General features: G+C 25.3%; 1 protein-coding gene across 1 annotated transcript in view; it reads left to right on the top strand.

Annotated features, from left to right (window-relative positions):
* Nucleotides 1-15,407, top strand: part of LOC111628800 (kinesin-associated protein 3-like) — a 103,901-nt gene that overhangs the window by 55,259 nt on the left and 33,235 nt on the right. Inside the window, exons 9-14 of the mRNA XM_023372645.1 lie at nt 5,190-5,288; nt 6,493-6,671; nt 8,224-8,386; nt 8,577-8,677; nt 9,716-9,937; nt 13,807-13,972. Of these exons, the coding sequence (XP_023228413.1) occupies nt 5,190-5,288; nt 6,493-6,671; nt 8,224-8,386; nt 8,577-8,677; nt 9,716-9,937; nt 13,807-13,972 (930 nt within the window). The remainder of the gene's footprint in view (nt 1-5,189; nt 5,289-6,492; nt 6,672-8,223; nt 8,387-8,576; nt 8,678-9,715; nt 9,938-13,806; nt 13,973-15,407) is intronic.

Consider the following 15,407-nt stretch of genomic DNA (forward strand, 5'->3'; position numbering starts at 1 on the left):
ACCCACCTGCAGTGAGACGGTAGTACAATTGCCATATTGTAAACGAACGAACGTAAACAAGTGGCGGACGTTTGTGTGAGCTTCACTCTCGTCGGATGACGGCGGACCCGAGTGTAAGCTGTTCGGGCAAAGAAAAGGGATTGTGATTGGTCGGAAGTCCCCGTCCAAAAACCCTTAAATTGCGGGCCGAACGAGAGGAAAGGAGAGAAGGGCAAGAGACTGGTACACGGTAGTCTCAGGCACTTGGGAAGCCCGCTGAGCGTAAAGAGAGAGTGTTCTCCTCTGTTAATCTTCTCAGGGACGGGTTAGTGCTGAGACCGGACCGACCGTGCAGTTGAGCCGACTCCGAAAGCTGACTGAGGTCTCTCCCAAGAGTATTAGTTTCCAGACGCCAATCTGGCACGTGAATTCACCACGCATGATCTTCCTGTACATATGCTACGTTTATAACTTGTACAACTGTAAATAAACTATATATATATATATTCAATTTGAGTGTGGAGGTGTACTTTCCGACGAACCTGATTCACTACATCGAGTCGTGATATACAAGAAACCAACTCAACGAGGCGGAGTTGGGAAGGAACATTCTATAAGATTTTGTCAATAAGATCTTCACTATTTGAACTAGATAAAGTTCTATAGAATTATGTCTTAAGCTATATACTTCGAGTAATATTAAGTTATTTGGCTCGTATAGCTTTATAACTTTTCAATACAATAATTAAATGTCTAAATGATAGACAAGAAGACAATGATGAGTAAGAAAGTAAAAATTATTTTTTTAAAATAGATATGATCAAATAGATACAGACAAGAATAATTAATTGAGAAATTGCTTATGTTCTTAGAATAATAATAGCAATTAAACCTAAAAAAATTTTACTCAGTGAATTCTATGACAGTATAATGAAACAAAGAGAAAATAATATTCAAGACATAGAATTTAAATAAACTTTTTATTTTGAATTAAAACCTGTTATAAAGTAAAGACATAAAGTGAATTGAAATAAATTTCATAATTTTTTCTAAAACAAATAAATGATAAATATTATTAAAAGTTATTAAAGAATTTATTTTGAATTACTAGATAGATGTAATTGAAATAAAATTTGCATACAGTTAAAAATATTTATATAATTTTATTTTTGATTAGGCAGAACACTGTATCGTAGAAAAAGTGGCACGGTTGGTGCCAAATGAACATCAAGATTTATTAAACATAACTCTTCGTCTCCTGCTTAATCTCTCCTTTGATTTAGATTTACGAAATTCAATGGTGAAGATTGGCTTGTTGCCGAAACTTGTAAACTTGATTAGTAAGTTTACACTATATATATATTAAATATAAACTTAGTAATATTAAATATTTAATGTATGTGTAATTTAATTATTAAATAAAACAAATTAACAGCAAAAATTTTGTTATAGTAATAAAGATTGTACTACATGTTTTCTTATGTGTATGTTTTTGAAATAATATTGCCATCATAATTTATTTCCTTATAGATGTTGAAAGACATCAAACTGTTGTTCTATGTATACTAAATCATATTAGTATGGATGATCGATGTAAATCTATGTTTACATATACAGATTGCATTCCAATTGTAAGTATATTGTTTTCTTTATAAAACATTTAACAAACTAAATTTCATCTGTGTAAATAAAAAAGTTGTTATAAATAAAGATTCAGTTCAGTTTAATATAATTTTTTGACATAATTTTTTTATCATTTGAGTAGATTATCTTATTAATAAATTTGAGAAAAATCATGAAAAGTTTTATAAATATTTATATTTATCTACTTCATGATAAAACTTATTTTTAGTAATCTATCAGAATTAGACTTGCATTCACTTACATGAGGCATTTATTCATACAGAATAATTCTTCTGTATAATTCTAGTGGGATATTAATGCAACAGAAGTTTAAATCTGAATGATAAACACGCTGATTCATATTATTCTTAAAAATCTAATAACATCATTCTGTAAAGTGTTAAAAATTCAGATATTAATCAAAAAAAGAGCATTAACTTTTTTATTTATATTGTAATCAGGTATTTTTGTATTCACAATAACTTTATATTACAATAGTTTCAAATAAATTCTTGTGTAAATGTAAAAACAAATTTGATTAAAATAAGAAAAGTTTTAGAAATAAAATAAAATTTTTTTAAATGTAATATAAATGTTTATTTTTATTTATTCTTACATGTAGGTAAGCCATCAAAATGAAAATATACTTATTATGAACAAAAACATATTTTTATTAAACATAAAATGGTAAAAATTGAAGTTTAAATAAGATAACATATTGTATGAAAAAAACATGGACATTTTTATAATACTTATAATTGTATGAGAACCTTTTTTAGGAACTTGTTACATCAAGAAAAAGAAGTGCACAAGAATTAGAGGATACCTATTATTTTTTTAGATATTATTTTAACAGAATTGTATTGCAATATGTTTGAACTTTTAAGCTCTCTAATGTTAACTTAATTAATATATAGAAAGTCTATTTGCATTACTTGAATTAAAAATTGTTGAAAAATTTTTGGACTTTAATAAAAATGATTCTAATGTATCTAACTTTTTANATTCGGTTTATGAACAAAATTTTGAACTCTTTTATGCCCCAGTTGCCATACAATAACTTGGTTGCCAAACAAGCTACTCAGCAGAGCCGGCTGCTGATGGTCAACTTCTTATACTCCTTTGTAACTTCCTCCTTCAAATAGGACATCTATTATATTTACCTCTAAATAGCAGACACTCTAAATAACAGATGCCATTGTCCATAACCTATCTTACAAAAACAGAAAGCCCCACCTTCAATATTCTGAAATAATTAATTATATACAAAATATTTTAAAACTAAAACAAAGAATTAGTTCACCTATGAATTTTGATCATAGGTGGCTAAATAAATAAAGACTGGGTAAATAAAGAATGGCTAAAAATAGGAATAGCAGAGGAGGACAGATTGTAAAAAGCTGAACAATATTCAATATCTGTTAGAGAAGATTAATCTGGTTAAGTTGTCAATCATCATTTATCGTCATACATATTAATATTATTAATAAACTTATGACTTATTGTTGGAATTAAGCTTACAGTACCAAGAAACTATAAACTTTTCCTTAGTTATTTATTTATTTGACAAGAATCTTAGTACAGTAGTAATGAAAAAGAAACAGTTTTAAGGTCAAGACTACAGTATTTATTTGGTGAAAGTTTAAAGATCGTGTTATGAAGGCAATTTGCTGATCACTTTAAATTGTAGGAAGATATTCAGTTTTATTGAATTTATGACATAATTTATGATCTTAACAGCTTTGTGGTGGCTAAAGTAATTTTTAATAACTCATTTATTGGAAAAAAAGAAAAAATGTTTGAAAAATTACTTCTACTCAATAACTACAAAGCAGACAAATTATCATATTGGTTTTTATTAGTTGCTTAGATCATAAATGACATTATAAATGCAAGAATACCAAATACATTTTTTACCCTTTGAAGTGGCTAGCAAATCGCCTTTGTAACTTGACATTCGAATGCTCATCTCCTAAACCCTTTTGTTCATAGTAAGAGTTTCATTTTTCTTTTTTATTACTTTTGCTCAGGTCATTTTTGATGAATTAATAATTAATTAATCAATGCATATCTTAATCCATGAATCAATGTTTACATTTTGCCATAATTTTTATATCCATTTAATTAAAATATCCTATACAATCTGTTTGCTATTTAGAATTCAATTAAAATGTGATTTTTACAGCTGAAAAGATAAATAATATAAAATAATATACTGTATATATATTTTAATTATGTATGCTATGTATACTTTTTGGTAATTTCACATTCCTAATGCAAATTTGATGTTTTTGTAATCCATTGTATTCTTCACTTTATAATGACCAGGTTAAAGTACAATATGGCTGCCGGCACATACCTCTAAATAGTGGAAAAACTTTTTGGTCCTGACAGTGTCCACTATTTGGAGGTTAAAGCATTTCTTTAAAATTTTAAAAATATTTTTTATTTTCTACTTTCTAATTTTATATATATAACCCTGAATTATCAAAATTTTTCTAGGTTTAGCATTTAATTAGGCCTCAAATTCCCACTGTCATCTATCCACCTGTCCTTCCTTAACTTCAAGAATAGTGTTAGATAGATGAAAGTCGAGACCAGATATGGAAAGCCTATGGGCATGAGGTCACAAGACTTCATTTAACATATATTATTCTCTGTGAGATTACATTAAGTTTTGACAAAATGTTTGCAAACTCTACATTTTTTTTTCTTTTTATTGTCATTGGGAATACATACCATATTTACTTGCATATAAGATGACCTCGCATATAAGACGAGGTGTGACTTTAAAGATCGAAATAAAGAAAATTAGATTTATTAATACAATTTTAATTTTATTTTGTTTAATCACAAGTAAAATATCAAATAAACATAAAAGTACACATTATCCTGCAAAAATTACTGGCATTTTAAACTTTAAGGAAAAATCTTGTAAAATCGACGACATAATTTGTTCATGTAAAGCCGGATAATTGGAATCCTTTTTTGCCAATTCTTAACAGTTGAATCCACTCTCCATTGATTACACTTATGAGTTTCTTTGAATTGTGATTTCCGAATAATCGTTTGTTTTCACATGGGAATGGATTAAAACTTATATCATGTTCCTGTGTGATTTTGGGATTTCAATCTGTAATTCAATTCAAAAGCTTTGCTTTTCCTATTGCTATTCATCTTTACTCCTGACAATATACAAGAACGATTCAAACGACCTAGATAAAATACTTATGTTTTTAAATACAAGAGGGTGAGCATCTGGTAAAAATGCAAATACATGGTTTACAAAAATTATTTGCAAACTTGCAAAGAATCTTTGCTCATGCGTATAGGATGACCTAGGAGTTTGAAGCTGTGATAAATGAATAAAAACCTTGTCTTATGTGTGAGTAAATGCGGTATGTATGCAAAGTTTCAACTAGATTGGAAATTGAGAAGTCAGTAAAAATTGAGTTACAAGATTTTATTTAGACAGACACTAAAAAGCATATAATAAAAGCAAAAAAAGTGTACTGTTAGCTTTTGTATTTTAATTATATGATAGGAAAATTTGAAAAAAGACATTATTTTTCTTAATAAATTTATACTTGAAGCTGAAAAAGATAATTTAGCTGCAAAAAAAGATTATGAAAAAAGTATTAAAAAATATCAAAGTTTAGTAAGAAAACAAGATCAGCTTTTAAGAGGTAAGATTTTAATAGAAATAGTTTATGTTAATATTTTTATTTATAATTTTTAATATTTGTATGGAGTTTTTCATTATTATCAATGTTAATTTATTTAATATTTCTTCAATTATTTAAGAATTTTATGCATTAAATAATTTGGATAATTTCCATAAATAAATACAGAGAAACATGCTGAACATAATGTATGTTTGTTATACAAATACGTATTATGTTTAATAACTTTCTTTAAGATAATAATGAAATTCAATTATTAGGATATTAAGTTATTCAGTTCATATACTGTATACGAGGCATATCATTCCAAACTGTCTTATCCTCTTTTTAAAAGTTTTGCTGTCTGATTACTAGTGTAAAGAACTATCATAATAAAATAAAAAGTTTTTGAATAATTTTATTATTCAAAAACTGGCTTATAGCATTCTACTTGTTGGTTTATAAATCAATATTAGGTGTTGTCGAGTTTAAATCTTTAAAAGACTATCGAATACTGAAACTTAAATAAAAGTGGATTAAAAACACTCTTTGGAATGACACACATCATAACATATGCACAATTAATGATCAAATATTTAGATGTATTATCAGTTTAACAAAATTTAAATAAAATTTGAAAAATAAATTAATTATTGCCTATGCTAAATTTGAGAATAAATTTATTTTCAAGTCTTTGATATGCTAGTCTCAATCATATATATATAAAAATTGTGTGTCAATCATACTATCAAATATTTTATTCTTGAAATTACATATTTTATCAGAAGTTTTTATCATCAATATTTCTATTAAATAGCATACATTTTGTGAAAACGAAAATAATATTTTATGTTCATTATTACTGTAATTAGAATGAGAAATCATTAATGCATTTATTATAAAGAATTAATATAGTAAATAATAAATAAAACTCTTATTGTATATGATTAGTAATTTAAATTTTTTGTGTGTTTAGTTTGGCTTTTAACATTTCTATATAATCAGAATTCAACATTTAAGTTCAACCTACTGCCTATTGTTAATTCTTATTAAAAAAACTAGTCACAAATAGTATATTAGGAGTATATAGTTTAATCAACTTATTAATTAATATTGAAACTGATTTAAAAAATAGTTTATTTTGCAATATAAAAATATATTATTTGTATAGATATTTTTCTAAAAATTAGTAAATTTCAAATTGATTGATTATGCTTAAATTTTTTAGTTTCATATTATCTTCTTTTGAACATTGCTGAAGACACAAAAGTGGAGTTGAAAATGGTGAATAAGGGAGTAGTTCCACTGTTGATTCGAAGTTTAGATCGAGATCTTCCCGAATTACTTATTCTTGTTGTCTCTTTTCTGAAAAAACTTTCCATATTTGTAGAAAATAAAAATGAGATGGTAACATATTTTATATCTATTGAATTAGAGTGTACGAAGGCTATTTTTTAAATAAGGTCCATTTATGAATGAGAGTGAGAATAACGTGTGATTACAGTAGTGTGCATGAACATCTGCTCCCAGCTTGCTTTGTGTGCATTTAGATGCCATTTGCAGCCATATCGTCTGTCTGTGTGCTGAGCTGTAGAAGTTTATAAAATTTAAGAAAATTGAGTTGCCTGTGAGATACGATCTGTTATTCGATTTCAACACGAAAGATCACAGCAATTGTCTTTTGGGACAGGAAAGAGATTTTGTTAATGGATTTTATGCCAAGAGGCACAACAATCAATTCTGATACGTATTGTGTGACCTTGAGAAAACTCCGGTGTGCCATACAAAACAAGCAGCATGGCCTACTGTCTTCCGGCAGCAGGCGGTAGATTTCTTTGAAGTTGGAATTCAAAAAGTTGTTTGAACAAAAATGGAAATTATGTAGAAAAGTAGATAAAAATATGTAGAATATGGAAAAAAAACATATTTTAATGATATTTACAGTATTATTTTTCTTATTAAAAAACAGACCTTATTTAAAAAATACCATTCATATTTTAATATAAAGATTTATCTGTTTTATAATGAAGTTTTCGTACAGAAAAATATTTAAATCATTTATAAACAAATAATAAAATACATATTATTCATGAAAAAGTTTTTACTTTATAAATTATTTTATTGTAGACTTATTTTAATAATTTATACTAAACATTATAAAAAAATCCTTAATTATATTTTAAGTTAACATAATCAATAATTTTTATATAAATATTATGATCAACTGTTACATATTGATGTTTTTAACAGATATAGAGGGACAGACTTGTTTTATGTAAATTATTTTCACAAACATGATATGTATAGAAAGAAAGTTATGAATATAATTTAGCTAATATAAGACAAGCAGAATAATATTGACTAAAATCAAAATCCATAAATAAAAAATATATTTTTTTTCTTGTAAAATGTTTGAAAGATTTGAACTAGGTAAATTTCTATAGAATTATATCTTAAGCTATATACTTCGAGTAATATTAAGTTATTTGGCTCGTATAGCTTTATAACTTTTCAATACAATAATTAAATGTCTAAATGATAGACAAGAAGACAATGATGAGTAAGAAAGTAACATAAAATTATTTTTTTAAAATAGATATGATCAAATAGATACAGACAAGAATAATTAATTGAGAAATTGCTTATGTTCTTAGAATAATAATAGCAATTAAACCTAAAAAAATTTTACTCAGTGAATTCTATGACAGTATAATGAAACAAAGAGAAAATAATATTCAAGACATAGAATTTAAATAAACTTTTTATTTTGAATTAAAACCTGTTATAAAGTAAAGACATAAAGTGAATTGAAATAAATTTCATAATTTTTTCTAAAACAAATAAATGATAAATATTATTAAAAGTTATTAAAGAATTTATTTTGAATTACTAGATAAATGTAATTGAAATAAAATTTGCATACAGTTAAAAATATTTATATAATTTTATTTTTGATTAGGCAGAACACTGTATCGTAGAAAAAGTGGCACGGTTGGTGCCAAATGAACATCAAGATTTATTAAACATAACTCTTCGTCTCCTGCTTAATCTCTCCTTTGATTTAGATTTACGAAATTCAATGGTGAAGATTGGCTTGTTGCCGAAACTTGTAAACTTGATTAGTAAGTTTACACTATATATATATTAAATATAAACTTAGTAATATTAAATATTTAATGTATGTGTAATTTAATTATTAAATAAAACAAATTAACAGCAAAAATTTTGTTATAGTAATAAAGATTGTACTACATGTTTTCCTATGTGTATGTTTTTGAAATAATATTGCCATCATAATTTATTTCCTTATAGATGTTGAAAGACATCAAACTGTTGTTCTATGTATACTAAATCATATTAGTATGGATGATCGATGTAAATCTATGTTTACATATACAGATTGCATTCCAATTGTGAGTATATTGTTTTCTTTATAAAACATTTAACAAACTAAATTTCATCTGTGTAAATAAAAAAGTTGTTATAAATAAAGATTCAGTTCAGTTTAATATAATTTTTTGACATAATTTTTTTATCATTTGAGTAGATTATCTTATTAATAAATTTGAGAAAAATCATGAAAAGTTTTATAAATATTTATATTTATCTACTTCATGATAAAACTTATTTTTAGTAATCTATCAGAATTAGACTTGCATTCACTTACATGAGGCATTTATTCATACAGAATAATTCTTCTGTATAATTCTAGTGGGATATTAATGCAACAGAAGTTTAAATCTGAATGATAAACACGCTGATTCATATTATTCTTAAAAATCTAATAACATCATTCTGTAAAGTGTTAAAAATTCAGATATTAATCAAAAAAAGAGCATTAACTTTTTTATTTATATTGTAATCAGGTATTTTTGTATTCACAATAACTTTATATTACAATAGTTTCAAATAAATTCTTGTGTAAATGTAAAAACAAATTTGATTAAAATAAGAAAAGTTTTAGAAATAAAATAAAATTTTTTTAAATGTAATATAAATGTTTATTTTTATTTATTCTTACATGTAGGTAAGCCATCAAAATGAAAATATACTTATTATGAACAAAAACATATTTTTATTAAACATAAAATGGTAAAAATTGAAGTTTAAATAAGATAACATATTGTATGAAAAAAACATGGACATTTTTATAATACTTATAATTGTATGAGAACCTTTTTTAGGAACTTGTTACATCAAGAAAAAGAAGTGCACAAGAATTAGAGGATACCTATTATTTTTTTAGATATTATTTTAACAGAATTGTATTGCAATATGTTTGAACTTTTAAGCTCTCTAATGTTAACTTAATTAATATATAGAAAGTCTATTTGCATTACTTGAATTAAAAATTGTTGAAAAATTTTTGGACTTTAATAAAAATGATTCTAATGTATCTAACTTTTTATTTTATTATAAATACATGAACTTATAATTAATTGTTTTTTAAGGTTATGAAGCATATATTAGAATCTCCAGAAGAAAGAATACTTCTTGAATTAATTGCACTATGTATCAACTTGGCTGCTAATAAGAGAAATGCACAATTAATTTGTGAAGGAAATGGATTAAAGCTTTTAATGAAACGAGCATTTCATTTTCAAGATCCTTTGGTGATGAAAATGATTAGGAATATTTCTCAACATGATGGACCAACAAAAGCTCTCTTTTTAGTGAGTAAATTTTTATTAATTAAATTTATTTTGAAAATGAATACATTTTCTTGTTTTACTCTAAAAGATAAAAATAATTTTGAAATTTTTTAATTCACTTTTATGTGAATAGAACATTATTGATTATATAAAATTTTGTATTTAAACTAAAATATTTACTGAAAATTTATGTAAATAAATACATAAATTTTTATTATCACTATATAAAATTGAAATTGCTTTTAAATCTATCCTTAATAAATTTTTAATGAACACACACAATTTAATCTTTATCAAATTAACAGTGAATTTAAGTGTATATATAGTTATAAAATAAAGTTAGATAAATATATAGATAAATATATAAAATAAATCTGGTTTACTTAAAAGAAAAATATTTTGTTTATTTCAGTTGCAATGTTGTAATTTTATTAAATGCAATTAATAAAATTTCATTCAAAAGTAATAAACTACTGTACCTTTTTAAATTAACATTTAATAAATTTGATAGATAAAATGAATAGTTAATACATTTAATAGTTCTGAATGATAAAACTATATATTCAAATATAGTTTTGATATTTTAAAATGGGTCAGCAACCTTTTTGTTACTAAGGATGCAATAAAAATTTTAAAAACCATTGAGGACACAGCTTAATTTTTGAAAAAAATCACAATGTTGTGATAAATAAACAAAAAATTATGTTTTGAAATATGTATGTGTGACCAAAGGGTCGGCACCACATTGGTGATTCCCATGTCAGTACTGATACCACTGTGTCCTTAGGGAAGACACAGAAACTGCTATGGCCGTTAGGTTATGGCTTCACATGAGTGGATGTATGTGTAGGTGATCAGATTTGGGATGGAGGACATTTAAGATACAGAGTAGAAGAAATGCACTCTACTACAAGTTAAATCAAACAAATACCTGTTTATTTACTCATTAGGTTATACACTTCCAACTATAATAGCAAATCATTTAGAAGTTTTTAATTAAGTGCGAGAGAGAGACAGTTTACTCTTAGGTGTGAGATGGTAAATACCTGTGGTTGTTGGGTTTCCTCGAAGATTGGATGCTTTATAGGTGGAGATGGCTGACTCATTTGATAGTGGGTAGATTTCTTACTTATTGGCAATAAGTAGACAGACTCCTGGTTTGTAGGATGTCAGGTTGCTCAATGTGAGACCTTCTGATGAAAGGTAGGAAGGTAAATGAATATTGTCAGAAAGACTGGTAAATATAGGTTGGCCTAGGTAATGATCAGCGGCAATGACAGTACAGGTGGCAGAGTGTGGCTGAATCCTCTTGAATGTAGAGGCTGGTCGCGAACACTCGATGATGGGTGAACTCTCGTCATCGTTCAATTCTCTCTTTTATTTGGGAGGGTCTTTCCCCTTAGTTCATTTTTCAATTTTTGGAAAAGTTATTAATCTAATAGGCAAATTTCAGTGTTAGGTTCACGATACATAGTCAAAAGTGACACATCTTCTGAATGTGTCACAGTTGTAAGGAAGTGAATCTGGGGTAGAGATACAATCACTTCCTGTGATCTTTATGGAGTGTTGGAAGAAAATATATAATTTTAATGTTTCATGTGTACATTTTAGATGTTATTCTTTGAAAATTCATGTTTTGAATAAAAATTTTCTGTCTAGTCTGCGCTCTCGCATATATTTATACAAATTAAAGATTTGTATAAATACATGCATGTAATAACTAAAAACTGAAAATTAAAAGTTTGTACAAAACAACAAAATCAAATTAAATAAAATTTAAGTATATATATATTTGTGTTTACATGACTATGTTTTAGAGGGTGGATCTGAAATGTGCCACTGGCACCACATTGGCAACCCCTGCTTTAAAACATATATTTGTTAATAACACTGCGGTATTATCAACAAATATATGTTTTAAACACTGCAGTTTAAAAATGCAACAAAAATTATTCACTGGTATCTTCATTGCATATATTGCAACTGTTTTACATTAGATTTCTAGCAAATGTAAAACATTTGCTAGAAATATATTTGCTAGAACAATAAAAAAAATTTGTTATGAATAGCATGTAATTATGTAATATTTTGTTAACTGAGTAAGAAAGATAAATATTAAAATTAGTTTAGGAGTGTAATGCATTAGTGAAATTATTTTGTGGAAATGTCAAAGTTAGACAGAACAGCTGCCAGAAATTTTTTTGAAACTAATATATATATATATATATATATATATATAATTATTCTCAGTAATCTATGAGAATATGGACAAGAAAGGAATTGATTATTTTAAATTGATTTTGTATTGCAATTTCATAAATAAGGTACATAAAACTTTTGATAAAATTTTCATTTGGCTATTTCATACATAAAATTAACTGTTATATTATGAGGTTATCATTAAACATTTTAATATATTACAAAAATTATATTACTTTATAATTATAATTGATTTTTTGATACCTTTGTAATGAATAAAATAAATCAAAGCCATTTAATTGACAAGCTTTGTTCGAAATTATTTTAATATTACATTCACAATCAATAGATCAAACTTGACCATAATTATGCACAGGTATAGTTGTTAATCAAATTGCCTACAATTGATTTAAATATTGAAAAATATTCTGTACAGATTCTGTATGTCAGAGTTTTTGATTGCACTTTCACTTGTTTATTACTGTCCTGAAAGTGATTAGTAAGGCCCTTCTTTGAAAGGCTTATTTTTAGTTTTATCAACAATAGCAATATTTGTTATTTTAAAAGATAATAGAGAAACTGTTAAGCATTTTGTATGAATTTTATTAAAAATAATGTATTTGAGGAACATAATAAAAATATTTTGATTAGTCTAAATTTTGCAGTGTATCACTGAATAAACATTGATAAAAGTTATCTATAAGAACTTGAATTTCATTTTTTTATTGTTTCCTTATTATGTATATGTATAACTTACAAGTTTATTTTCTTATTGTCATATATGTATTTTGGAACTTTAATTCAGATAAAGTTGTTATAATTACTTTCCATTTACAGTCGACCCTCCTATAACACTGTTGATAATTCTGTTTTATATGAATTTCATGTTGTACGAGTCACTTAGATTTTACAAATACGCGTGCTGGGCTGTGAATGGCTCACGTATTTGTAAAATCTAAGTGGCTCGTACAACATGGAATTTGTATAAAACGGAATTATCAACAGTGTTATGAGGGGGGTCGACTGTATTTTTATAGTAAATCACAAATTTTTTTATTTGATATAAACAGTTTGAAGATATACAGCTTTTGAAATTTAAACTTAAAACTTAAATTTGAATGCTTTTGATGCATTTATTTATTTATTATTATTTTGAATAAGATTCAAATTTGAAAACAAGATAAAATGAAATTATTCAAAACCTTACATTTCAAAAGTAAATCTAATTACAACTTATTTCTACAATTAGACTTCAACGGGAAGTCTTAATCTAGAAACAAGTTTAGGGTGATTCTGTCTTGTCTCTCCTGCAAGTTTGATTGTCTATGAGATGTTCTAAGTATTGTTAAGTCAAGTTTTTAACCAAGCTAATACATCATAAAAGAAAGCAGTTGTTCTTGACAGAGGCAAAATATATTATTGTTTTTATGTACGAGAAGTTTTTACGAAAGGAAATTTAAATTATTAAATGTTTTATTTTATTACTGTGCTGTTTAGTTTGTTTTATACTTTATCAAGGAATGAAAATTTCATATATTTTAAAAATTGTTGTTATATTTAATATATTATATTTAAATGAGTATTAAAGTATTATCAATTAATTATAAAATGTAGATTAAACAGAATAATTGAAAATTTGTCTATATTATACTCACAATTTAATAATTTTAATTGATAAATTATTTTTTTAGGATTTTGTTAGTAATCTTGCTGAAGCTATACAAAAAAGTACCAACGATGAATTCGTTTTGGAATGCGTAGGAGTGTTAGGCAACATTACCATTCCTGATCTTGATTATGAAAGATTGATAAAAGAATATAATTTAGTTCCCTGGTTAAAGAACAAATTGATGCCAGGTAAATTATAACTTATGTGTATTTCTAAACTTAATTCAATAAAATGTATGTACATGCACAAAGCTTCAATGAACAGAATAAAACATAAAATATTCATAAAAATTAAAATGTCATATTGTTTTACGTTGTTGCTAATAATTATGTTTATTTTTATCTTTTAATTTATTAATTCAATTTTGTAACCATATTATTTTTATTATAATTTAAATTTCTTGCAAAGTAATTATATATAACTTATAACAAAAAAGCGAAATATTTATAATTTTATGACTAATAATTTAATCATATTTATTTTGTGCTAAGATAATGATAAGTGTGTTGAAATGTTGTTTTAGTTATATTTTTAATTCTGATATAATACTGTATTTCCTTGATTAATCCACATTTTGGGTATCTGAAGTAGAGGTATGTCTTATAATTGATAACATCTTACATTTGTGATCTGAGAAACTATCAGCAGTCATCACAAATAGACAAAGTGATATGTAATGCACTAAGGATAGACATTTTCAGCTGTACTGAAAATGAGTTTTGCCAATAACAAGCATTTAATTAGAATTTTTTTTAATATTTGAATTGTCTACAAGATTATGTGATGCAGTATTAAAACAAAAAAAGCATTGTACATGCAGAAGAGTGTAGAAACAGAGCAAAGAAATTAATCATTTTATGGTATTTGTATTGCTTTTCTAACTTGTTGTTGCTTAACAAAATAAATCAATTTTCCCTTCCATAAAAAAAGTAAAATAAAATAAAACTTAAAATTTAAAAGTTATGATGCATCTTAAAATTAATGCCATGCCATATTACAATCAAAGAAATAAAGTATTAAGATACTGTATATCAGTAATTATATGGTATTCTGTAATTAAAGATATGATTAAGCATAACAAATACAATTTGTTGAGACAGGTTGCACTGTCTTCAGTTACTAATTACTTAAAATATTCCATAAATTTAGAATTCCAAATTATTACTTTCATTCATAAAAGTTCTATTGAAGAAAATTTCCTACTAATTTCCTTCTTATATATATAAATATTAAATTGCAAACATTTTATTTAAATTCTTTAAATTTATTAACTTTTTTTTAAAGTTAAGTATGATTAAAAAATATAAATTTTATTAACATATGGGCCATTTATTTTGAAAGTGAAGTAAGTCTATTTTTTCTTATTTTGAAATATTTAAAGGTTTGCATTTTAGTCAATTCAAAAATATAAATAAAGCATATTAAGTTTGGCAATGTTTTTATGACTTTAGAAATATGTAAGTTGATTACATAGACTTTTATGTGGATATTTAACTCAATATATTCTTTCTGGGTCATAAATGGACTTATATTGCTTTCATAATTATTCAAGTATAAAAGTCATTAAATTTCAATTATGTAAAATTCAATTTCACTTGAAATACATTGTGTTTTATTCTGATT

The sequence above is a fragment of the Centruroides sculpturatus genome, unplaced genomic scaffold, assembly GCF_000671375.1.
Source record: "Centruroides sculpturatus isolate CEXI.00-Female unplaced genomic scaffold, Cexi_2.0 scaffold590, whole genome shotgun sequence".
Classification (NCBI taxonomy): Eukaryota; Metazoa; Arthropoda; class Arachnida; order Scorpiones; family Buthidae; genus Centruroides; species Centruroides sculpturatus.